The sequence below is a fragment of the Temnothorax curvispinosus genome, unplaced genomic scaffold (genome assembly GCF_003070985.1).
Source record: "Temnothorax curvispinosus isolate PA1 unplaced genomic scaffold, ASM307098v1 QBEX01017148.1, whole genome shotgun sequence".
NCBI lineage: Eukaryota > Metazoa > Arthropoda > Insecta > Hymenoptera > Formicidae > Temnothorax > Temnothorax curvispinosus.
In genome coordinates, this window is record NW_020226928.1 from 750,760 (window position 1) to 775,520 (window position 24,761).

Here is a 24,761-nt window from a genome sequence, read left to right on the forward strand (position 1 = left end):
TTTTTTTCTACTTTACGTTGAAGGTGGATAATTCTTGTCGAGAAAAGCGGAGGGCGAACGGAAATAATGAAGATACGCGTACATTGTGAACGAATTCAAAGAAATTGCGCAGAGATTTATAAAAATGTTTACGGTCGAGTCGCTTTAGAACGGATACAGATATTAATTTTGCTCGGAAATTATTGATAACGCGGAGCACGATAGAACTTGTCAAAAAAAATTGTAAATGAGAAATCATTTTTTTTCCGATCGGATGATCTTTTCGTTTTTGATAAACGAAGGAAATTAATAATTCAACGTATAGTTTGCATAATTCGGCTATTACTCTATGTTAATATATAACGAAAAAAAGAAATACGTATGCATTCATGAAAAAGAAGAAAATATGTAATTGTGACGAATAAAGGAATATAATGATGGAGGAGGATCATGTACATGTACAGTTATTGTGTCAAGACTGAATTAATGACTTCAAGAAGGTGGAACATTTTTGTAAATAATACTGCCTCTGGAAGAAAAATATATGTAGAAATTATATGAATATTGTAGAAGTGTCGATCACATCGTTTGATTTATATTTGACCCTTCTTGTCTTCGTTTACAAATCTACAAAAGAAATATACCGCATTTCAAAATACTAAGGTCGCGAGGTTTTTTTTTTAATTATTATTATTAAATTAACTTGCGCCAGAACCGTTTAGTTTACAAACGTAAAATAGTGATGAAGATTTTGTCGCCTCAGATACAATAATACGTAATTGTCGAAGCGACTTTGATAATTAAAAAATTAGTCAATCGAATAATTTCTAATACGTTTACGTAATTGCTATCGGTAATTGTTTAATGGGCGAAGAGCTGTCGGAAATAAATTTATTGAAGATTCTCGCTCGTTTCTATTTTATTCCATTCGGTGATGTGTCTTAAAAAGATTCGAGAGGAATAACTGTGTCGTAAAAATAGTGGAGATTTGTACGCGATGGTGAATATCGTAGCTACGTTAGAGAAAATGATCGAAAAGGCACGGCATTTCGTGGCGATCCGAACGAAAGGCACATTCTGCGTACTGCGGATATAAATGAAATAAGTCCCCTAAAATGAGAAATCACTGTAATTTGTCTCTCAATTTTTATTCGATATACTGTATAATCGAGGCGTGTGAGTCGTACTTATCTAACATGCACCAAATCCCAAGTAAGACAACGCACAGAGCTCGTATTGTCGAGGAGAAGTCCGTAAATTGACAAGATTCTCCCGGCGCGAATAAGAGATCCCAGTTATAAAATCACATAAAAAATGAGAAATAAGAAATTTCAATCGCAAAATGCTTTTAATCCTTTAAAATTATTAAAGGATTAAATTTAAATTAAAAATAATTTTAATCATTGTTTTAATCCTTTAGTCCTGAAATATTGATAATACAAAACTGATATTGAATCCGTAAGTCTCTTCGAAATAACTAAAGATTTACGGATGAAGAAATGTTTTGGAGATCATCGATGTTTTGTTAAATTGTTATTGGTTGACGTAATTTGAAGTCGATTTAAAGTCGATCATAATACGATTTTTCATCGATCGAATCCATTCGTCGGTGAGCTGCTCCGCGATATTAGAAGTTCAAGACCAAACGAATGCTGATAATAGATAACTTTATGCGACTGGGACATCGTACACGCGCTCTGCGTACGCAACGTCCTGATAAAGGCAGTGTGAAATAGCGAATTGAAATAAAAACGGATATTGATAGCGGTAGATATCGATTGATAATGATACTGCTCATCTCGCTTGCACGCAGACGGTATCGCTTTTCGTTCCTACTTTCCTATCGTCTCGCATTTCCGGCAACGATGCTGCGCGTACTTGCAATTTGGTTCATATTCCTACTGGTGGGAAAATTTCTCAGAATTTTTCATATTATTAATTAGAATTTCCATAAAAATTTTCAGAATGCTCAGAATTTTTTCGATTTTTTTATACGCAAATTGGAACGTTTTTAAAGAAAATGTAGGCAAATTAAGAATAAAATATTTTAGACTTTTCCCTCCAACATATCTTTGTAAAAATCTGAATAAATATGAGAAAATCTGTGTAATTTATCAGAAGTTTGCATACATACAGATATTGAAATATTCCGAAAATTATTTCTAAAAGTAGTTATTTGAGAAATTTTATAAATTTTTCACAAGTCTCAATTATTACAAAACTGAGAAAATATGAAAAATTTTTTCACCAGAGAGCCGTATAAAGTCACTGTTAAAACGTTGCGACGCAGCGCAATTAATGATACTTCGAATGCAGAAGCCCGTGTGCGTTTCGATAACGTTAATTTTCTTTCCTCACGCAGGTCGCGCGGAGATTCGAGAGTACAAACTTTTGAGAGGGGGGGACTTGTCTCGTACAGTAAAACTTATGATCGGAGTTGAGTCTCTCTCTCTCTCTCTCTCTGCCGCAAAGAAAAATAGAAAAATATACGAGTTTCTAAATAGCGGCGCGCCCACGCGCGTGGGCCTCGCCGTTCTCTAACAATAAGAACAATACAGTTTGAAGATCGTTCTAGATGACTATTTGTTGCTAGGATGAAAAACGCCATCAGCAAGAAGCACAATCGATACGCGCCGAAAGTTAAAGCGTCACTTCTCTTCCCCAAATCGCTCGATCTCTCTGCTACGATCTCTCGCTAAACTCCAAATGACCCAACGCTCTCTCATTCTCTATTGTCGTACTCCCTTTTTCTACGCATCACTAAGCGGATTAACTTGGTCGTGAAATCGGGGTTTTAGGAATTAATTTGCTATTGATTACCAAATCTGCTTATTAGAGGATCTTTAACGAAGTCTTCTTCTATATATCGTGCTCTCTTCCAACCTTAAACACGAAGTCTAGTCAAAAAGGTGTAATACCTTTCGATAATACGATGGATCGTGATATTTAACCATTTAACCGTATTTAATTGTTGTTGGAATTAAAATTTTAATCATTTTTAACTTTATGTTTACTTTTGATTAATAAAAACTGTTTCAATGAAATTTAGAAAGTACTGTAAATGACAAATCTCTTGTAATATTTCTATTTTTATTATTTTTAAAATTAATACATATATTTTTAACAAGTAAAATATTTTACTCAAGTTTATGTCAAAAATGATACTTTTCTAATTAGGAACATTGGCGGTTAAACGGTTAAGATAGTCGTTCTGTTTTCAATTGTGAAAAAATATAATTTCGGCAATGAAACTTCGCAATTGAAAATAGATCAATTTTTATCGACTATTAAAGCATCAGCATCTATCTTCATTCACTCAGTCAATTTTACGTTTGTATGATTCTGCCATTATTTTATTAGCAGAAACTAAGAGAAGTATTAAGAATATATTTTAATTCGATATGAAAATATCATCAATTTCAGCCAATACGATGCCTGTGAAATAAAAGTAATTCGTCTACTTAGTGTTATTTAATAAATATAATTTCTTCCCGCTGTTCGATGTACGTAGGATCGTATTGGATCACACGCACGAAATTGAAAGAAATTGATAATAAACGACGAATAAAAGGAAAAATGGATAACGAGAGAATAGACTGTTAACGGAAGCTCGAGCTCGTCGTGACGCTTCCCAAAATGCTCCGTACACAATAGGTATACATAGATATACATATATTCAATATATGTATAAATTGGGTGTTTGATTCGCGTTTATTATTTTATATCTACAACTAACGGGCAATATATACAGGGGATAAGGGGGAGGAAGTGAGATGTATCATTTTCTCCGTGGCCACTATAAGTCAGACTGAGAGCAATTTATTCAATGTAGATGTCCTCTATCGGGAAAGCAGTCTCGATGAATTTCGTGTAGAACCGATGAAAAGCGCGTCTGAAAGAAGAGAGTCTCGAGTTATCGCTCATGTTCTACGAATAATAGATTATTCGTTCTTCTCGAGATTTTTCGGAGATTTAGAAAAAAAAATTTTTAAATATGAACTGTATCATATTGCTAAATTGTTAGTTGCAATACGATATTTAAATATAATCAAATTAATAAAGAAATTACTCATAAAGTGAAAATTTTTCATGATTTTGCGCAAAGTGACGGCCAGGTCGAGTTTTTCGTGATAATAATTTTAGAAAAATTAATTTTTAGAGGCAAGCTAATAACTCACCCGACAGCTTCGGCGACGGGTCTTGTGGATTCTTGACCGATGAACACGTGACAAGCGAACCTCTGCAGAGTGGGGTGCTTCGTGATGAAGCCGAGGTAGCGATGATCGCGAGGGTGAAATGCACAGAACGATACATTCTTCAGCGAGTAGAAATAATCGTGACAAGGACCTTGACTTTTCTGCAAAAATACGTTGGCAATTAAAAACTTTTCGATTTTCTCGTTTCCCTTTCAATATTCACACATTAACGTGTAATAAATATTGAATTAAAACTAATTATACATGCATAATTAAAGTCGTAATTAAATAACGTCTTGCGCATCAAATAGTAATGTTTTATAGAATTAATATAATTCTTTTGTAAATTTTTTAGCTGTGACAAATCTTTTCTAAATAGTCTAAATAGTCTAAAAGTTTTAAGGTTTGACGCTCTTGCTGAGAATTAAAATAAATATGTAATTCGTATATTGCGCACATAAATGAACTTCAATCGATCGCAAGGGGACACTTACTCGCGGTTTACTTCTATCGACCATTCGAAGCCCCTGATCGGACACTTCCAAGATGCAGCTCTGCGAGACAGGCGGATCTTGCGAGGAGTTGCGAAGGATTCTCCGCACCGCCTGGCAAACCACTCCTGTACCCTTGTGCGCCAGGGTCTCCACCGAGCCCAGGTAACCCAGGAGATATCTCTCTCTCTTCACTTTGGGCGCGGTGGGATCGAAGTCACTGTAGTCCATGTCGACCGCATAAGCCGACGGAAAGATGCCTTGTCGGCCCGTCCTCAGATTCACGCCTAATCGCGAGAAACAGAAAGATAGAATACTAAATTCTGTGCGTGGCGTTAATTTTACATTCTTTTTTGCTTTTTTTATTTTTTATTTCCACTCTTATCTGGTACACTCAAGAAATAGGCAATCAAATAGAAGAGAAATTCGAAGTATGTCTAAAAGTATTTGAAGGACAACCGAAAAATGAGAATTTCTTTCTTTAAACCGTCTCTATATCTTCTAGACATTTAATTGCTGCTTTAGAGTTTGGGTGGCAGTGTAATCTAATGGTAAAGCGCCAGACTCGTAATTACGAAAAACCGTGTTTAAGTCCACCTGATCACAGGAATTTTAATCAAGAGACACGGCAGTGTCTCGCGCCAAGTACGTGCGAAGCGAGACCGCACCGTGACTCTTTTACGCGAACGCACGAGTTGCGGGTATCCGAGATTTTAAGATCTCAATAACGAGTGAACGGATCAAGTTCTAACGTAGGTATTCTGAACTGCACTTCTTCGCACGAAAAAGGGAGCGGAGACGCTATAAAAAAAAATAATTAGAATGCAAAAATATTTTGCTGAAACGTTTTATTTTATTAGCGTATTAGGAAAGTGTACGTACTGTGTTGACAAAATATCATTATTAAGAAAAAAAAACAAATTAAAGAAGCCTATTTTCTTACATTTTTCACACTGTATAAGAATCTCGCTTACGTAGAAAGTTGGATAACCCATGTGGATACGTTTTATTTATGAAATTTCTTTTGATAATAACTTTTTAGCAAACAACGATCGACGATATAAAAAAATGTAATGAGAAAATAATTAAGTTTTTTTAATTTCTTGTTTTTTTATAATAATATTTTAACAACACTATACGTACAGTTTTCTAATACACCAAGAAAATAAAACATTTCAGCAAAATATTTTTAAATTCTAATTTTTTTCATATCAAAATCTTGAAAAATGTTGAAGCCAAATAATTAAAATCTGAATATCTCAGAAACTAGAAATTTTCGCAACTCCGCATATGTGGCTTCGACTACATTCAGTAAGTACTACGTACCTGTAAAATTTCATCAAAATCGGACTTGGATAATATACTAAAGTTAACCCCTGATTACTGCTGAGTCAAGTCGATATATTGCGAAATGAATATTCTTACGCACCTTCGCACCAGAGATCATCGGCCTCCTTTTGCACGTATATGGGGTCTCCGATTTCAAGATCAATTTCGTCATGGTGTCGCGATATGAACTTGTGCAGGCCTCGATGCGTTGCCTCGAGCAGTTCCAGTTGGGTGAACGGTACGCCTCCGCTTCCTTCGGAATGAAAAAGCGAGCTAGTATTGATTCTCCGAGAGTTATTCTGATTAGCTTGAGAAACATTGTTTATGATATGGGACAACAATTCCTGGCTTTTGCAACTTTTCCGAACTAAGGCAATAGAAGCGCCAGATTATTGTGTAGCAGAAAATTCCAACGAGGCATAAAATTATACGAAGCGTTAAAATATTATGTGCAAAGCAATACCTTCTGTTGATTTTTAAAATAATTTTGTTTGCCAGCAGAATAAAGTTTAAATATAATCTCTGAATTATTTAATAGCAAAAATTAATGTAAATTTATAATTCAAGCAAAAGAATTCAATCTATAAACATCCATAATAGCAAGCAGATTTTGATGAGAAATTTTATCATTATGTATTATAACAAGCACAACAAGGAAAAAGCTATAGACCTAAATTTTAGGGATTAATAGAACTCATTAAAAGTAAGAGAAGTTAATAAATATCAGAAATATTTAAAAATTAAATAAGTGTTTTTTATCTAAATAATAGGTCAACAGCTTTAAATATATTAATTTTTATAATTTATAAATCAGTAGACAAAAACACATTTATAATTATCTTCTCTCATTTTTTTTTTTTTTTTAATTCAATTTTTCTAATATAATTTGTTAGATCTTCGACATAATTTCTTTATATCTGTGATATTAATGATATTATAATAGCGGTACTAACATATTAATATTTTTTTTATCTTTCCATGTCATTTTTGTGTTGTAATCGCGCATTCGAGTCAATTTAAATGGATACAAGGGCAAAGATAAGATTTTTCGAGGAGGATCGTGATTACCTGGGGTGCTGCTGGGCGACACCGAGTCCGTGTTCTGCAAGGTATTGCATGGTATGGGCGACACGCTCTTGGGGCCGTTATCAGGAGAATGAGCGGTAGAATGACCGCTGTCGGTGGCCATCCTCTCGCTGTCGGGCGAACTGTCCTCGTGACGGAGTCTGGGATGACATTTCCTTAAGACAAGATGAGGTCGGGCCGATGTCGAGCCGGTGGCGGCACTCAACTCGTCTGCCAGCGAGGTCGACGTCTGGCACGTGGGCAAAGCTGAAACGGCATCGGTGAACGTCAACACGCGCCTTTCACACGCGAAATGCTCTTTCTTTCTCGAAGAATTCCAATACGCTGCATGAATTCTTTTGGCACGGTTTTTGAAATAATATTCAGATAAAATCGCGTCTCTCAATCTATATCGGAACAGCACATTTGTCACGACCGCGAATGGAAAATGCTGCTGCTCCACAACAGGTGCCTTATATAGAACTAACATGATGCAAGTGGATTTTCTTTCTGTGGTCGCGACAGTGTGGTCAGTTTCTTGGTTTTCTTGGTTTTCGTCGGTATGTAAGATGCATGAGTGACAGTGACAAGTGCGACGGGCAAAAATAATACAACTGATGTTTATCATTCATTGTACGCGAGTAATATTCCACGTCAAATCGGATTTTAAAACATATCATGAAATTAATGGTTACTTCACCATATTATAATCAAAATCACACAACGCATCAAAATACAAAAGTCATATATGTGCATATTTTAAATAATATATGAATAATTTTAAATAAATTAAAATACATTACATAAGATGCTAAGATCTGTAAAATATCAACAGGTTTCTAATAGCATATTAATGAGAAGTTCTACATTAATATGTCAACACGCGAGTCTGATCTTTACTCTAATTTTTCAAAAATTGCGGACAATATGTTGCTGAAAGACTTCCACATTAAGAATAGATTTTTCGTTATTGTTTATACTATTGTTGATAAATCACCTACTCATGTGAATTTTTTTTTTCGCGTTTTGTGTTCTTCTATAAAAATTACAGTATTAAGTTTACAACAGTTTAGTCATTGAAACTGTTGAATATAAGATCGAATGCGAAGAAATTCTGCACATCCGCCATATCTCTCGTTATTGTTAATTTACCATCAGACGCGTTGTGCATTCGTATACGGTGCTTTTCTTACATTTTTTGCTTTTAGGAATTTCCGGCAGTCTTCTACGTCTGCGCTCGGTGCCGCCGCTTCCGGGTCGATTCGACGGCACGTGCTCCGGCGTAGGCCAGGAGCTCAAACTGGAACACGAATCGCCGACATCGCTGACGACACTATCCCGGCCGTCGTTACCGGATACGGTAGTACCACCCCCGCCCGGTCCTGGTCCGCCACCGCCTACCGATCGACCCCTGCTGCTCAGTCCACCGAACAAGCTAATGTCATCCAAGGCAATCGTATAGTGAGCTAAACTATCATTTTTCATGCTGCCTATTTTAATTCTTCGCGAAGATCTAAGTAAAATATAACAATAAAACATAATAATAAAAGAAATAAGACCGTTGATATACATTCAATAAAAAAGTTGATTCTTATTCTTCGTCGAGATTGTGAGGAGATTTATCTCGTCGCGCAACACGCGAGACTACGTCAGTCGAGAGTTCATAATTGCGAATTGACTGAATTTTGATGACCAAGTTAAGAGAAAAAATAATATAAAATATAAATACGTTATCTTGGCATTACAGAGTTTCTTTCGTGTATTTAATTATTCTATTTTATAAGTAACAGACAAGTGAATTTAATGATCAAATGAAAATTAAATTGTTCACTGCGAAAGAAATAAACAACATATATTCTAACCATAAAATTCGGTTAGTGTCACACAAATCATCGCATAGAAATTATATCTACGCAATGTGCAATCTAAATTCCTTGTCATATAACAATATATTATTCACGTTAATAAAGAGTATAATAAAAAAATCTAAATTCTCTTGATATTTAATTACTATGCAAATAAAGGAATCATAAAAGGTTATTGACGCAATGGTAGATATAGAACAGAGATGCGAAAACCCACTTAGAACCCTCGGGAAACATTAAGAGTCCAGAAAGTGCTATATATTCCTGCAGCGCATCGACCATCGTCCGCATGCATCACAGTTTCCAACCGCCGCGGTGGGCGACACTTGATTAATAATTACGAGCGTTGCTGCACACCGCGAACTCTTTCCGAAAGTTTCAGTTATTTTTAACAAGGTCAGACCGACGAGATTACGGCGTTACTGTAGATTACTATGCGATGATGCGCATACGTCACCTGTACCTACGTGTATGTGAGTGATACCGTCGCGAATTAAAGTATGTACAATTGCATCTGAAAACGTAGCATAAGCGAGACGTGGGATAAATTGTAATAGCCACAACACAACAGAATTTCCGAGCTTGTCGCAACAATATTTTGTGGAAGGGATTCGTATCGTCGAGAATGTAATCCCGTTTTTTCTTGGCGAGAACTGAAATTATCACAGATATTCTATCCCTTATCTTAACAAATCTGTACTCATTCCTTTATCTCCCGCAAGATCGCTTTAAATCCCTTAATATGTTTTTTGCTCTCCCTCTGTCTCGAATTCTTATTATTTTCTATCATAATTCAACGTTCAAAGTGTTACAAGTTTTATCCAAGTTAGTGCCAGTTAAAAGTGAAACTCTTCGCCAATCTCTTCTTCGTTAAAAATTATTCAAAAAAAATGTTAAAAGCGTACAAAGACAATTAGTAACAAATAAGCACAACACTTACGACGTTACCAACCTAAAATCGCTGTCAGCTATGATCGAGCAATGATGATTTAGCTCCTCGCTATCATCGGGGGTGGTGTGCCCGCTTTGGTTGTCGTGCCGATGGATGACGACGACTTCCTCGTCCTCGGAGTCGCCGGTGACGACGTCGCAGGATCTGCCGACCTCTCCGTCGCTCCCTTGCGAAGACGTCGGCGAATCATCGATCATCACATCGTGTACGAGCCTGGCATCCAAATGATTAAAATACGCAAAGATTACGCGCATGAAAATCACGATCAAAACGATGCACAAATGCTATATATGAAATCAAAAATTAATGAGCTGTATCTGACAGCGTTCTCTAATTAAAGGTAAAAATATGATAATCGATAATAATTAATTTATTCTTCGAAAGTAGCGTGCAATTATCGCACGTCGTGGTGTTTGGGGCCTTCTTTTTAATTTTTAATATGTAGAAAATAATAATAAATCAAAATCTAAAAAGATTTTTGCCATTAATTCTATTTTATATGTTGTGACTATCTTTATGTCATTATTTTTTAATAATGCCCAAAAGTCACAACATATAAAATAGAATTGATGGCGATACTTCGTCGTCTGCCGATAAAAATAAAAGTACAAAGTTATTTATCAGAATTAAGAGTGAAAAAAAATTACTCTTTGGTCTTGTGCTTTTTTATTTTTGTCTATTATATTGCGCCATTTATCGCATAAGTAAATATAAATGCACGAATAATTCTTAGTAATTAATTCATTGTTAATAAAAAGTGAAAATTGCAAGTGACATATGTACCTCCTGTTTACACAACAATCAAGATCCCGTTTGTAAAAGAATAGTTCGAGAGCGTTGTAATGTCGAAGCTCTCGTGAGAAGTACGTCTGCTCTTTCACTCTTCAGATAAAAGAGAATGCTTGAGCCACAATCGCCGACAAATATCTCGCGTCCAGTTGCACATTGATTTTATGAATCATAAAAGTGGCATTTAAACAGATTTGACGAAAATGTGAATGTTAATTGAGAGGAAAGCCCATTAATTTCACACACGTTGCTTCGAAATGCGAGCAAACTAGGAAATTAGATCGGAAATAATTGCAGCCGCGAGACTGTTGCGTATCGATCTTGCTTTATTTTTACAGAATCAGCTGCGGGCAGTGACACGTCTGTGATTCAATATAAATGTATCTGCAGTATAATCTCGCACGATTTGGTGAAAAACATAATAAAAATTCTATACAAAATGTCGATCATGTAGAAAGATTATATTCCAGTTACCAATTATATCTCTATATTTTTTGAAATGACAGAAAAATGACACATGCTTTTCTGCTTACGTGTATTATTTATGTTATATAAATTTCCTCTTTCCGAGATCAAAATATATATCTTCATTAACCGAATCTCTCGTGCTTGAAATGCAATTGAATACGTAACTAATACACAAACGTTACGTGCCCTGCGTTACGTTTATGAGGTGATGAGGTCAATTGCTATACGCAAAGTTATGCAATTACATCTCACGCCGGTCTCAACACTACAATATATTAACCGTCTAAGCAGGATCATCGGTTATTTGCGGTAACATGTACGTATGCATCAACGAAAGCCGTAGATCACATCCGTCAAAATTGTCTATACGCGCGTCGCGTTGCAGTCTCATGTCGCATTCGTATCCTTGTGTCACTTATGCTCCAGGATCAATAATTTTAAAGGCACGATGCTGAAGGGGCATTCTTGGCGATTTCTCCTTGGTGGCTTTCAGTCTGGTAGTGCATCGAAGTGTATCCGCGAATGCGACATTTTATACTGTGACATTTTATAAGTCCCTTGAATGTTGTACATATCAGAGGGATATGTGCATTTGGGAACAACGTATAATAATGTCATAATATTTTATCATTGTATAAAATGGAAACAAATGATCAGATAGTATAACAATGCTCTCGTACAACTTCACTTTTTCAAGTCTATAAATGCCATACAATCTTATCTAATTGTAAGAAGATTTTAAACTGCTATATTTTAGAACTTGAATAAAAATTTTTTATGATACAGAAATAACTTTGCCATTAAATTGTCGCATTAAATTACTCAGTGATGTGGGAAATTTCTGTCAAAATGACTCATCCTCAGACGGCATCCCTACTTCTTGAACTATCAATTCCGGTTGAAGGTACTGTGTTATTGCTTATTAAAATAGTAAAGTATAATATAATTGTAATTGCATATTTTAAAGGGCCGCTGAATAAAATTTGTTAAATAAAATAACAAGGCCTTAAATGGATATACCTCAAGAAATTAAAATAATATTGGAGGATATATAATTTTTTAAAATCATAAATCACTAGTTGTCTGTATACAATATTAAACATATCACATATAAAATAAATAACATTTTAAGAATTCAGCGTGTATCTTTTGCAATTATTATCTATAATTGATACGATAGATGACGGCTCATTAAATGAAGAGTCAGATTATTTATAATCTCGCCAGTTTTGTAAAATTATTTGGGATAACGTGTCATGTACAAATATTTCTCATACACTCCCCCCAGTCCCGTTTACCAATTTTCAACTCCCTCAACGTGGTCTACTATCTACAACCTACATTATCTATCATTTGCACAATCTGCACATATCACCAAGTCTACTCGACAACGATGTATGACCCGCGATACATTTTTACGGCTTCTAATGTGTTCCTGGACCGATCCCCACGCCTCGTGCTCCCAGTTTCCCATCTAAATTATCTCCTCCCTTTGATTCCTGACCGCCTCTCTCGCCACGACCTATGTGTGTCACCGTCGCGGTCCTCGTTGCATCGTATGTCGTATCATCTGTTCCGAAGGCAAAAATCCGCTGTGTAAAGCACTCACGTGTAGTTGGAGAGCGGTGCCTTCAGGTGTTGGGGCAGCCTCTCGAAGTAGTGCCGAAACTCCTCGAACTCGCTGTCGGCCATCGCCAACGACGTTCGCGAGGGCACGGGCGAGGTATACGGAACGGGGATCGGTCCCGAGAGCGGCCGTGACGGCCTGGAGAAGAGCTGCTTGTCACAACCCCCAGGAAACGATACGGGGTGAGATGTCGCTTACGTCGTCGTCGCCGACGTCGCTTCGACGTCGCCGCGCGAGCCCGACGCAACCCCTATTGATTCCTGCGTGGCGAACGTCGCGCGCCTGCTCGTTCGCGAGGGTGGACGGGGGTTGGTTCTCGACCGGAACGAGAGAGAGGGGGGGAGAAAAAGAGAAAGAGAGAAAATTAGAGGGTGAACGTTTGGCTACGTATTCTCGTCTCGCATTTACTGCTAAATGCAGCCAATAACATCGGGTGATTTTAACATTAGGCAAATAAAAGCTAGAATCCAGTGGTTGCTAAATGAAAGCTGCGGTAAATACTAGTCTTAGTTTTCTATCCGCCTAAATTCTTCCGAAAGACTCAATCGCTCTCAATTGCTATGTTTGAGTTGAGATAATTGTTTACGATACGAATTCAATCAATAGCCGGTGCGCTATTTTCGAAACAGGAATTTGATTGCGAAACGATATGAGTTTAATGCGATAAAATAATTCTTTCCTTGCTAAATTTTTTTCAAACGCTTACAAAAAACACTGTATAATAGAAAAACTATGGAGTAACACCATAAACTACATGTATGCGCTCCGAGAAAATGTGGGCCAGGTCTCTGCCCGAACATTTGTGGATCTAGCGCGCCGCCGGTCGATGTACATTGCGCAATGAAACATTTATCAGCGGGGCACATAAACTCTAGAGGAGTTTACACTCGTATCTCCCGGAGTGGCTTAGAATTCGCAGCCGAGCCGCAACATAAAAATTCCGGGAAAGGCGGCTAAATATTTTACAGCCATCTCGCTATCGATGTTTTTCGCTCGTACACTCGTGCTGTAACAATAAAGATTTGCCTATATTCCGATGATTCGTCGAAAATTTTGCAACTTGCGCCACTTCGTCATATAACACACATATAAAAGTATAATAAAGCAAGTAGGTATCGTAAACGCAGCGTTTTTTTCATGCATTAAAATCGATTTCTTCGAGGCTTCGATCAACATGAATCTCGTCAATCGATTCTCCATCTCGTTCCAAAGCTCTCTAGAATTAATAATCTTAGAAGGCTTTAAATGATTAAAAATCAATAATTAAGTGAAAAGGCCACAGGGCCGTAACAAAGCATTATTATCGTAATCTTTAAGTAAAAAATTGACAGCTTGGCATACGTTTCAGCCTGACATTAAGCCATCCTCAGTGTAAACTTGTTATACGGCTTTCTGCCCTTTTCATTTAATCACTGATCTTTAGAATTAGTACGAAGTAATGAAGCTACCAAACGATTGGAATTAAGTGTGACTTGGATAAAATCGATGATTAAAAATATAACAATTTTTACTTTAAGACGTAGAGCTTCATAACAATATTTTATGGGCAATTTTAAGTCATTGTAACAACATTACGATAGCGATAACTTCCTACTGGCGTGTCGCCAAAATTAAATTGCGCCACGATTACATTTTGCGAATGTCTCTGCGCGACGTCGCCAGCTATACGAAGAAAATTTCTCATTCTACAATCTCTTACAACTGTTTTTCTCACATCCACCCCCGATTTCACCGATCGCCAGTTTCATTCGTGCTGAGAGGCTGCTCGGAAAGGATCTTCCTGTTTGCTGTTCGATGAATAGTCATTATCCTCTCCGTCGCGAAGACTTTCTGCGCTCTTGGTCGTCTCGATCGATTAAAAATTTTCAGCCGATTTTCTCGAGGCCACTCAGAAAGCTTTGAGGAAGAATGCGTCTCGCGAAAGTGAAGCAACAGGCTATCGACGTCTATCGACGTCAGAAGGCATCAGTGACACGAAAACGTAATAAAACGTATAGCTAAAAATAGACAGCGCATTAAAAAGTATTCAGATTATAGAATAAAAATATAACATGAAAGTATAACACAGATTGTACAGCAAAAGAATAAAAAACGCAATCGTACGCGGAATAGTGGAATTTATAAAACAATAATTTTGACGCGAATATAACTATATGTACTGTACTTTTTAATAAATAATCACCATTTTATGCGATACGTAACCCGATCGTTCGATTATAAATATTGAAAAGAAGAGATCGATATGTCGGGAATGTAAATATGATTTGAGACTGCATCAATTAAATATGTTTTTATTACACGACGGGGGGAGGGGGGGCAACTTCGTTAGTGTAATCTCAAGGAAAAAACTCAGACAATACAAAGAAATCGACGGTATTGACTGTGTCTGACCTAGTGGCCTTTGCAGCCGCGGATAGAAGACAGTGGCTAAATTCGTGCTACCCGGCATATCCCATTAAAACTTCCCCGTTTGATTCTAAAGTCGACATATCGCCTCTTGCCGTCGACATATCGTTGCTGGTAACTGCGCCATGCCCTTTCGACTTCGCCGCCGTATCGCGGCGACAAAGGATGTCTTTCATGTCACCGGCAATAATATACCGGCATACGAAATTTAAGGGTGAATTTAGCGATGCGAGTGACGTAAGATTGCGTTATGGACACGGACTGATCTCCTCGCAGTTTCACGTGGACCGTGGATCTCTTCAGCATCTTTTAAATGCTGGCAGCGTTGTGTCGGGATCGATAAATTTTACAGCACATTCGGCAATGGGGTTAACGAAAAAATCGGCAGTGAGAATTAAATTGATTAAATAATAAATAGTTATATAGTGTTGAGAACGCTCGCGGAGAGGTACCCTCTTTGGAACTATCTGTCTATGAGAACGCGTTCCGATAAGGGAGCATCCCCGGTCCGAGGATCGAACGATACTCTCAATCTCACTGAATGCCGAGCGAAACACTCGGTATAATTTACCGAGGGTGGAACTGCGTTGCGGCAGCTGATAGTGGTAAGTGATAGACCACTCGTAATGTGCTGCATCTACTTTCCTCGCGAGTGGGAGTACCCCTCGGGTGTTCGAGCTTTTATTAAACAGTTTCTTTGTTTCGGAGCAGAATCCGAAGAACGAGAAATCGCCGTCGCCTCGTTGAAGAAGCTTCCTCCCCCGTCTCCCGTATAGGAAGTCGTCCTACCAACTGACCGCTTCTTCGCTTTGACGCTTTTGATATTGCGATTTTTTAAATTGCAACATGTACAATTTTATACGTGAACTATGCATCTTTTAATGATAAAAACGTTACTGAAATTCCGTAATAATTTCTATAAAATATTATAAATTTAGGAAGAAAATCTCGTCAATATATTATATTCATACTAAAATCTCTATACATATATCTATAATATTCAGAAAAAGCTTTGAAATATGACTTTTATAGTGTAAGCATAATTAAGTATCTTATATAAAAATAATTTTAAAATAAGTACTTGCTTTGGCAGTACATATACTAATTTCAAGATAAATGAATAATTTGTAATTAGATATATATACAATTCTGTGTATATACGTAATTACATTGTTAATAGCGACAACGTTATTTAAAATAGATGAAATCCAAAATAATTATATTTTATATAAATATTAATAATTATAATTATTTTAATCAATAATTTTATTTTCTAGTGTTAAATCTTTTTTCCGCGTCAATTCAATGAATGTCTTATCCTTTTCGGTCTCTTTAAGCAAAACAAAATAAAAGAGACTCCTTAGGTAGAAATTTATTGCAAAAATAAAAGTGTCGCACCTCGTTTATTGGAAACTTTGCAATTCTTGGGCGCGCTTCTCATTACCGGTGCTCGCATCATCCGCCCCGTGGGCTCCAGTGACGTCACTTACGAGGAATACATTCGAGAACCGGCACTTGCCGCTAAACTGGGGGAGGGAGGGGGGGTGAGCCAACACTTGTCTTCAACCCCATGAGAAATTTTATCCGACCAATGGGAATCGCTGGTGCCGCTGTGCGCCGCCCAGGCGAGATCGTCATTGAGAAGGACGAGCGCAGACGGGGGGACCGAGGTCTTAAGAGGACCTTAAGGATGGTACCGGCACACTGTTGCTCGTCTCCTTAAAGACAGCGAACCGTCAATCAGTCGCGAAACCGTCTGTCGCGTCGTGCAAAATATTAAAAGAGATAAATCTCGTTGATAAACGGAATTACCGACAAAAAAAAGAACTCCTCGTTGATTCGCGAATTCGTTTGTCGCAAAAGTCATTATGAGTGGGTCGGGGAAGAGTCTTCTCGGGGTGTGGCTGTACAGGAGAGGCGAGAGTTGGGCCGTCAAAGAAGGAAGTCCGCTACACAAATCGCGCGACGTATGTTGCCGCGACGATGTATGTTAACGACTCGATGATTTTAGTTAAAGTCACAAACATTACGATAAATAAAATCGCGTACAAGAATAATTTAAAAATTATTTTTTTTTAGCAATTAATCTTAGAATACGTGGTCTTTGAATATGATTAGAATGTTCTCTTATTTTTAGAGCAAACTGTATACTTATATATAGTAAAAATAAATGTAATATTAATTAATCTTGTAGAAGCTTTAATTCGTTTATAATTGTATTTATAATTATAAATATCCAGTCAACACCAAACATTAATATTATAATTTCGCACAATAATGTAAAAATCATATAACAACATGTGTTGTGATGTGCTCTGTGTTGACTAGGTATTAACTTCAAAAACATACTTTTCTATCTTCAAATTATCGATATTTCTTAATTCTTTCGTATTAATCATTATAATTCAATTGGATTTAATCAAAATTTTGAATTTTATAAAAGTGTAGAATTGAGTTTATATATGAATAGACATAAAGGTAGAGACGAGCGACTTATTAAACAGACATGGTCTCTCGTTCATTCAGATCCCCGAGAGTGAGAATAATCCGACTAGTGGCAACAAGAATTCCGTGATATTTTCCTTGAAGAATCAGGTCGGTGGCTTAGCACGAGCACTTCAAGTGTTTCAGGTACGTTTTGTATTTCCCGTTTTCGGTATGCTTACGTTAAAATTACGTTACATCCTCTTTAAATTTTTTACACGTTATTTAAAAAATCTGACCGAGCGAGCGAAATCAGAAATCCGGCAATAAAATAAAAAAAAAATAAAAAATAATGCTGCAAAGCAAAGTTCTCTAAAAATTTTTTGCTCGTACATGTAAACGAGGATGATTGCTTTCTGGGAATTACAATTACTAATACGGGAACCTCGCGAGGTTCCTAAGACAAACCTTTCCAAGCTCTCCATTAATATGAGGTAGATTATAAATTTGCGACAATCGGTGCAATGAAATAGAGTCGTTTTTGAAATTCCAAGTGATAAATATACCGCATAGATATGAGAATCACACACATAGTGTGTGCTTATAGAAGCACGGTTCGAAAATTTATTGAGGAGAATCTTTCTTCGTCGCGCGAAGGATTTAGGCATAAATGTCGTGCACATCGAATCGAGGAAGTCGCTGCGCCGCGGCTCCGAGTACGATATCATGGTGGATGTCGAGTGCGACTCGAAGAGGATGGAGCAATTGATGAAGATGCTGAGCCGCGAAGTGGCGGCTATCAATCTCGCCCATTACGAGCAAATCGGAAGTATACCACGCGCGCCTTCTCTTTCGACCGCGACGAGCTTCGGTGAGTACCCCCCAGTACACGTGCACGGTAACGAATATCGATAGAATAAATTTTTCATCGTAACGAAATAGGGTTAAATGCAATTCCAATACCCGTGTGCCGTTGTAAATGTGTATTGCACAACTTGGCGTAATTAAATTTCGATACGATAAAATGCAGTTTTGATCAGAAGAACGCTTTCAATCTTCATAAATTAAGAGCTACAGTTTCCAATTTTAAATAAAAACACTAATAATTTATAATTATATAGTAATATATAATTTTTATTCATTTGTTGTTCAATTTAAGTAAAACACTTAACAATTTAATAATAATAATTTAACAATTTGTTAAATAGTTTCATTGTCGCATTCAGTTATATTTATAGTTCGCTGAAACTGAGAGAATTTTTTTTTTTGTTTCAAATTCTCGTTTATTTTAAAGCTTATAAACTTAAGTATTTGGTCATACGATCTCTTTGTTCGCGAAAGAGATATTGAATTTCTTTACGTGCGTCGCTCAGTTTATTATCGCTACCTCAAAGTGTTCCATCCTTTTAGCAAAGGCTAAAATTGCAAGTCCGATAGAATTTGTATCAAGGTTTTATCGCGGGGCTCGTCGTTTTATTACCTTTGTCTCAAGACTTTCGGAATTAATGGAATATCTTATAAACAACACGCAATGGATTTAAAGATTTTAGCGAGGTAGACATGCCCTGGTTCCCGCGGAAGATATCGGACCTCGATCGGGCGCAAAAAGTTCTCATGTACGGATCGGAATTGGACGCGGATCATCCCGTAAGTTTACGGCATAATTTCGTGCATGTTATTGCAATTACGCCTTCTCGTACTCGACCGCGTGCTTTAACAAAACTATTTGACAATTGTAGGGTTTCAAGGATACCGTGTATCGTAAACGCCGCGAGGAGTTCGCTGATATTGCTTATAATTACAGGCAGTAAGTAAAGCGAAAGAATTTACCCGCGAGAGAGTTTTTTTTTTGTTTTTATTAACAAGCAACGTGATGTTTTAGTGGTCAACCGATACCGAGAGTGCAGTACACGCCGGATGAGATCAGAACTTGGTACGTTCTTTTTTTAAACTTTTTTATAACATTATTGCAACATTCGCAATATTTTTTTCGTAAAAAAGGAAGAATATCACGTGGAAAAAAAATCCAAAATTCTCAAAAACCGAATCTGTAACATTCTTCAAAGTAGGAAAGACTAACAGAAGAATTCACAAATAAGCACCGCGATCATGTTATAAAAATCATTCATGTATCGCAAGTCACGAACCAACTGATATTCTCTTTCGAGACACGGCATACAACTTTTTCTCATTAAACTACGGACAGAACTACGAACGTGCCTCCGTATACATGAAGGCAATTGGAACGGATAGAAGAATCATTTCTGTTTCTCGATGCTTAAGCTATACATTCGCTCGGTGTTTCCGATGCGAGGACTCCCAGCTTTCGAAACCGATTCGAAACGAGAAAGTCAGTTTGCCCTCCTTCTCCTCCTCTCTCTCTCTCTCTCTATCTATCTATCTATCTATTTATCTATCTATCTCTCTCTTCCTCGTTCTATGTGTCTCTTTGTAAGGCACGAGTAAGATTGGCAGACGCTGAATGCACCCTTAATTGCATCAATTTGATTTATCCTCGGCGTAGGAAGAGTTCGAGGAGAGACTCGGCTAATGCAATCTCTCTAACTTAAATGCAACGATGCATGAGGCAAACATTGCCGCTTCAACAAACTTAATCAAAACGAGAGCTCTTTGGTAAAAGCCAAACACGAATTCGAATAATTTAATGACCATCGTCAATTCGTCATTTAACAATGCTTTATTAAACATCGTCCAAAAAAGATATACAATATATCGAAATATAGCAGAGATTAAATACATTTTTAACACGTAATGCAAAAACGTTTCCAAAATATAAAAAGATTGTAAAATATAACAAAATAGCAATTTTGTGTCTTAGGGGAACCGTTTTCCGCGAACTGCATCACCTTTATCAAAAATATGCGTGCAAGGAATATCTGGAAAATTGGCCGAAGCTGGTCAAGTATTGTGGATACAGGTACATCTAACAGATATTTATATGTAACACAAAATTTGTCCAAACTTTTGCTTAAAAAGTAAACATTTATTGATGTGCAAAGAGTGCACGTAAAAATATAATATTTATATTAAACATAATTTCTGAAGTAAAAAAGCAAATAAAAAGAACTATCAATTTGCAAAAATAGCATAAAATATATCATATTTACATTTTCTTTTAGAGAAGACAATATACCACAACTGCAGGATATAAACGTTTTCCTGAAGCGTAAGTAAGACTGTCACGTAGTTAATCTGTCATTTCGCGGAAGTACTGGTAGCATGTTTAAACGGAATATATTTCACAGGAACGACCGGATTTCAACTTCGCCCAGTCGCGGGATATCTGACACCGCGGGATTTCCTCTCCGGCCTCGCTTTCCGAGTGTTTCACTGCACGCAGTATATTCGACACTCTTCCGATCCATTTTACACGCCGGAGCCGTAAGCCCCGTTCTCTGTAAAAGCGCGAACAAAATACATTGTAAACCGTGAAACGGATATCGATGATGAAATAAAACTTCTAGCTGAACTGTTCTTTAACTACCTCGCTATGCTGTCGGCGTATGTTTTAAAATAGTTGCAATATCTCGCAATTTTGCAGAGATTGCTGTCACGAATTGCTGGGCCACATGCCGCTGCTCGCGAACCCAAGCTTCGCGCAATTCTCTCAAGAACTCGGTCTGGCTTCTCTCGGCGCGTCGGACGAAGATATAGACAAACTGGCGACCGTAAGTCTTCGAACGTAGGAGAATATACTTCTTTCCTCTTTCGCACGCACGACTTCTGATGTCTTTCCAGCTGTACTTCTTCACGGTGGAGTTCGGTCTGTGCAAGCAAGACGGTATGCTGCGCGTTTACGGGGCCGGTCTGCTGTCGTCGGTGGCGGAACTGCGACACGCGGTCACCACCCCCGAGAAGACCATGAGATTCGAACCGGACGTCACTTGCAAGCAGGAATGCATCATCACCGCGTTCCAAAATGCGTATTATTACACGGACAGCATAGAGGAGGCAAAGGAGAAAATGCGGTAATTAGCTTCTTCTCTTGAATTTAACCCGAGAACGGGCACCTTGTTTTTTTTGCATAAACGGTCACCTGGGGCCATTTTTACACGCCAATTAAAAGTCATTGTTATTAATTACGTATATTGCATATTTTGGATTGTTCTATAATTTATCAGTATTTGAGTACAATATGTATATAGATTTACTCAACATTTTCCGAGAAAAGTAAGAAGAAACCAAAAAATATTTAAAAAACGAAAGAAGCACATTAAAATTACTGTGACGTGAGCTCCATTTTTCCGACACTGGGGTGTTTAAGTAGCCCAAGGTGTCCATTCTCGGGTTAAAAAAGAGTAAACGTCGTCGCTGTTTGTATCTGTTGTTGCTACTATGTCATCGTTGTTATATTGCCGCTTGTGTTCTCCAGCGCGTTCGCTAATCAGATTCAACGACCCTTCGGGATACGCTACAACCCGTACACTCAGTCAGTGGAGGTGCTTACGGACGCCCAAAAGATCACGGCGGTGGTCACCGAGCTGCGGGGCGATCTTTGCATAGTATCGAACGCCCTGAAAAAGATCCATGAGCAGGACGACACCGTCGACGTCGAAAGAATAACGAGCCTGCTGACGCACGGCATCGACTTGCCGCAGGACAGCGGCAACTCGTCCTCGGACAGCGACGATAGTCCCAACGCCGAGGAGACTCGTCCTCGGGAAGATCAGCAATTGCGTCACGACGATGAAGATGCCATCAATGTAAAAAATTAAATGGCATCATTCTTGATATCGCAGACTCATTAAATCCTAGAAACGCTTAAAAGGACCGGCGTAAAGCTTTAGAAATGGATTCTCTGACGAAATCAACAGAAATGCAAAAATCTCTTTGGTGTCTTACATGAAGATGTCGTAGAATTATAGACATAAAAAGTAAGCTAAAGATAATTATTTTGAGAAGAAAACTCAAAATATTAAAAATATATTAAAATATTAAAATACGCGTAAAATAGGCGGATTAAAAAGAAGAATTATCTTTATTTATTTCCTGCTCGCCTATTCATAAATAAGTATATCGATAATAATCCGAAGATTCAAATATATAAAAGAAAATAAGAGACATCAATATACTAGTCATCTCATTTTAAAATATATTATAGCGTGAATAGTTAGACTAGAATGTAATTGTATGCATATGAAATGTAATCTTTTGAGCAAGGATTTCTTTTTAAAAAGCAGAAGAGAAATTTTACGAATTGAGTTTTCAGCTTTCGGTCATTTCATCCCTGGCAAAAATAAAAATCGGAACGTAAATCAAATGTAAAGGGAAAATGACAAAAGCGTAAACGAAACTTCTCTCTCTCTCTCTCTAGGAAGCGTCAATTGAAACGCTATATATTTAAAAAAAGTGTTTTAAAAAGTAAACGACTCTTTTACGTTTTGCTGTTCCAATTTATGCTTTCTAAAAGTTCCATTTACGCTTCTGGTCACTCTGCCCTTACATTCGACTTCAGCTCTGATATTTATCTTCGCTCAGCGATGATATTATACCTACATTCAACATTTTTTCGACTATAACTTTTAAATCCTTCGATATAACATATACGCTCCTGATTCTGTTAAATGTATAAATAAGATGTTATGTAGAATGTATTATATTATGTAGAATGTATAGTTATTGAGATGTGTCGTAATGGGATTAAAAAATATATGCAAAACTATGATATAGATCCAATCTCTTGCTGACAACTCTTGCTCCATGCATCCACGTCATTTCTTAAATTTTATTAATTTTCCGCTTTAGAAACAATTATGTAAATTATAATAATTATATAAATAATTTTGGTTTAAATATATCTAATCAAAGAAACGTATAGGCAGTTTGAAGGCATTGAAGCCCTAGGAAATTCATGTAAGTAAAGCATGGCAATTACGGTGTTACATTGCACTTTGTGACATGTAAATTCTAAAATACTATATATAAGATATATACATATAATTAAAAAATAATTATACTATGTCATTATATTATAGGTTTCCGAAAAAAAAAGAAAATATTCAGGAGATGTAGATAAAAGCAGCAGGACTAGAAAACGTCCCTACTAAAAACAGCGTCTTATGCAGAATGTTTTTATTATCCTACCGGCCAAATTTATCTGCGACGCCCGTCACGGCCGCTAGATTGGTATGCACGGCATGCCTATCCGGCACAAACCTATCACTGATAATGGATCAGTTAAAGTAAGAAAGCCGCCTGTGTTAGTTGCAGTTTTTACAATCCCCGTGTTGCTTAAATCAAACATAAGATAAGACGAATAGTCTATTTCATGCTTATCCCCTTCTCTTATTGGATTATGCTTGTTGAACTAGAAATATTTCTTTAACACAAATTTTGATAACTCACAACTAGTTATACTGTGTATATTTACATTTTTATTTATTTATTAAAAGATAAATAAGTATTATTATAATCTTTTTTTTTACACTCTTTACCTATAATTTAATTTTTAAATATCAAAAGATATTTAAAATGTCAATAAAGAGTCATTAGTAATTGTTTATACATATGTCAAATATATATTTTTCATAATATAAACTCTTAATATCTCTCCATCTTCGGTAACTAAACGAGCCTGAAATGTTCGATTGTAATAGTGAGTACTGATGAGAAATTTTATTTTTATACTGAACATGAAATTTACTTTTGCCGGGTGCAAGTAAGATAATACCAATCTGTGATATCCTTTTTTCGTACACGAATGCAGCAAGAGACTTGAATTAAAAAATTATGATATCTTATATATTGTCTATATATTTATCAAGTATGTATATGGTCGTAGAAAAATACCGAATAATTAATAAAACAATTTATAAATTTTATTTCATGCGAAAAGTAGCAGATGATGATGTCGGAATTTCCTCTGATCTGAAAAGTTGCACATCTATTTAAAAAGGCGTAATTTATTATTTGATTACTTCTCAGATAGCACAGTTGAACTTTATGAATTCATAAAGATCAGATTCAGATCTTTTTGAATTCATAAAGATCAGCTGTGCTATCTGGGTTGCCATTAATTAATTATTGTAATCGGTGTAAACTATATAATAATATAATAATATTATAATATTATATTATAATATTTGTGAAATTGGCCAGACTCTTTACTTGAGGGTCTCTAATAAATAGCTGAACTTTCATATATTATAT

General features: G+C 36.7%; 2 protein-coding genes across 7 annotated transcripts; one reads left to right on the forward strand and one right to left on the reverse strand.

The window, feature by feature from the left end:
• LOC112467294 (JNK-interacting protein 1) lies at nucleotides 1-12,984 on the reverse strand. Of its 5 annotated transcripts, none has more exons than XM_025035842.1 (8): nucleotides 12,744-12,984; nucleotides 9,878-10,090; nucleotides 8,254-8,573; nucleotides 7,064-7,327; nucleotides 6,096-6,248; nucleotides 4,670-4,953; nucleotides 4,158-4,336; nucleotides 1-3,871 (listed from the first exon to the last, which is right to left on the reverse strand). In XM_025035842.1, the coding sequence occupies exons 1-8, from the start codon at nucleotides 12,824-12,826 to the stop codon at nucleotides 3,799-3,801; spliced, it is 1,569 nt and encodes a 522-aa protein (XP_024891610.1). In that variant the 5' UTR covers nucleotides 12,827-12,984; the 3' UTR covers nucleotides 1-3,798. The 5 variants fall into 5 exon arrangements, with proteins under 5 accessions (XP_024891610.1, XP_024891609.1, XP_024891612.1 ...); XM_025035841.1 differs by having other exon boundaries at nucleotides 9,866-10,090; XM_025035844.1 differs by having other exon boundaries at nucleotides 8,254-8,495; nucleotides 9,866-10,090; nucleotides 12,744-12,983.
• A 3,902-nt stretch (nucleotides 12,985-16,886) lies between these two features.
• LOC112467293 (tryptophan 5-hydroxylase 1) lies at nucleotides 16,887-22,552 on the forward strand. 2 transcript variants are annotated; one of them, XM_025035839.1, is made up of 12 exons: nucleotides 16,887-17,152; nucleotides 17,694-17,798; nucleotides 18,249-18,462; nucleotides 19,135-19,238; nucleotides 19,331-19,398; nucleotides 19,474-19,524; nucleotides 20,431-20,529; nucleotides 20,732-20,778; nucleotides 20,858-20,993; nucleotides 21,154-21,280; nucleotides 21,351-21,580; nucleotides 21,985-22,552. In XM_025035839.1, exons 1-12 carry the CDS (start codon nucleotides 17,036-17,038, stop codon nucleotides 22,325-22,327), a joined length of 1,641 nt encoding a protein of 546 aa, XP_024891607.1. In that variant the 5' UTR covers nucleotides 16,887-17,035; the 3' UTR covers nucleotides 22,328-22,552. The 2 variants fall into 2 exon arrangements, with proteins under 2 accessions (XP_024891607.1, XP_024891608.1); XM_025035840.1 differs by having other exon boundaries at nucleotides 16,887-17,134.
• The last annotated feature ends 2,209 nt before the right edge of the window (nucleotides 22,553-24,761 follow it).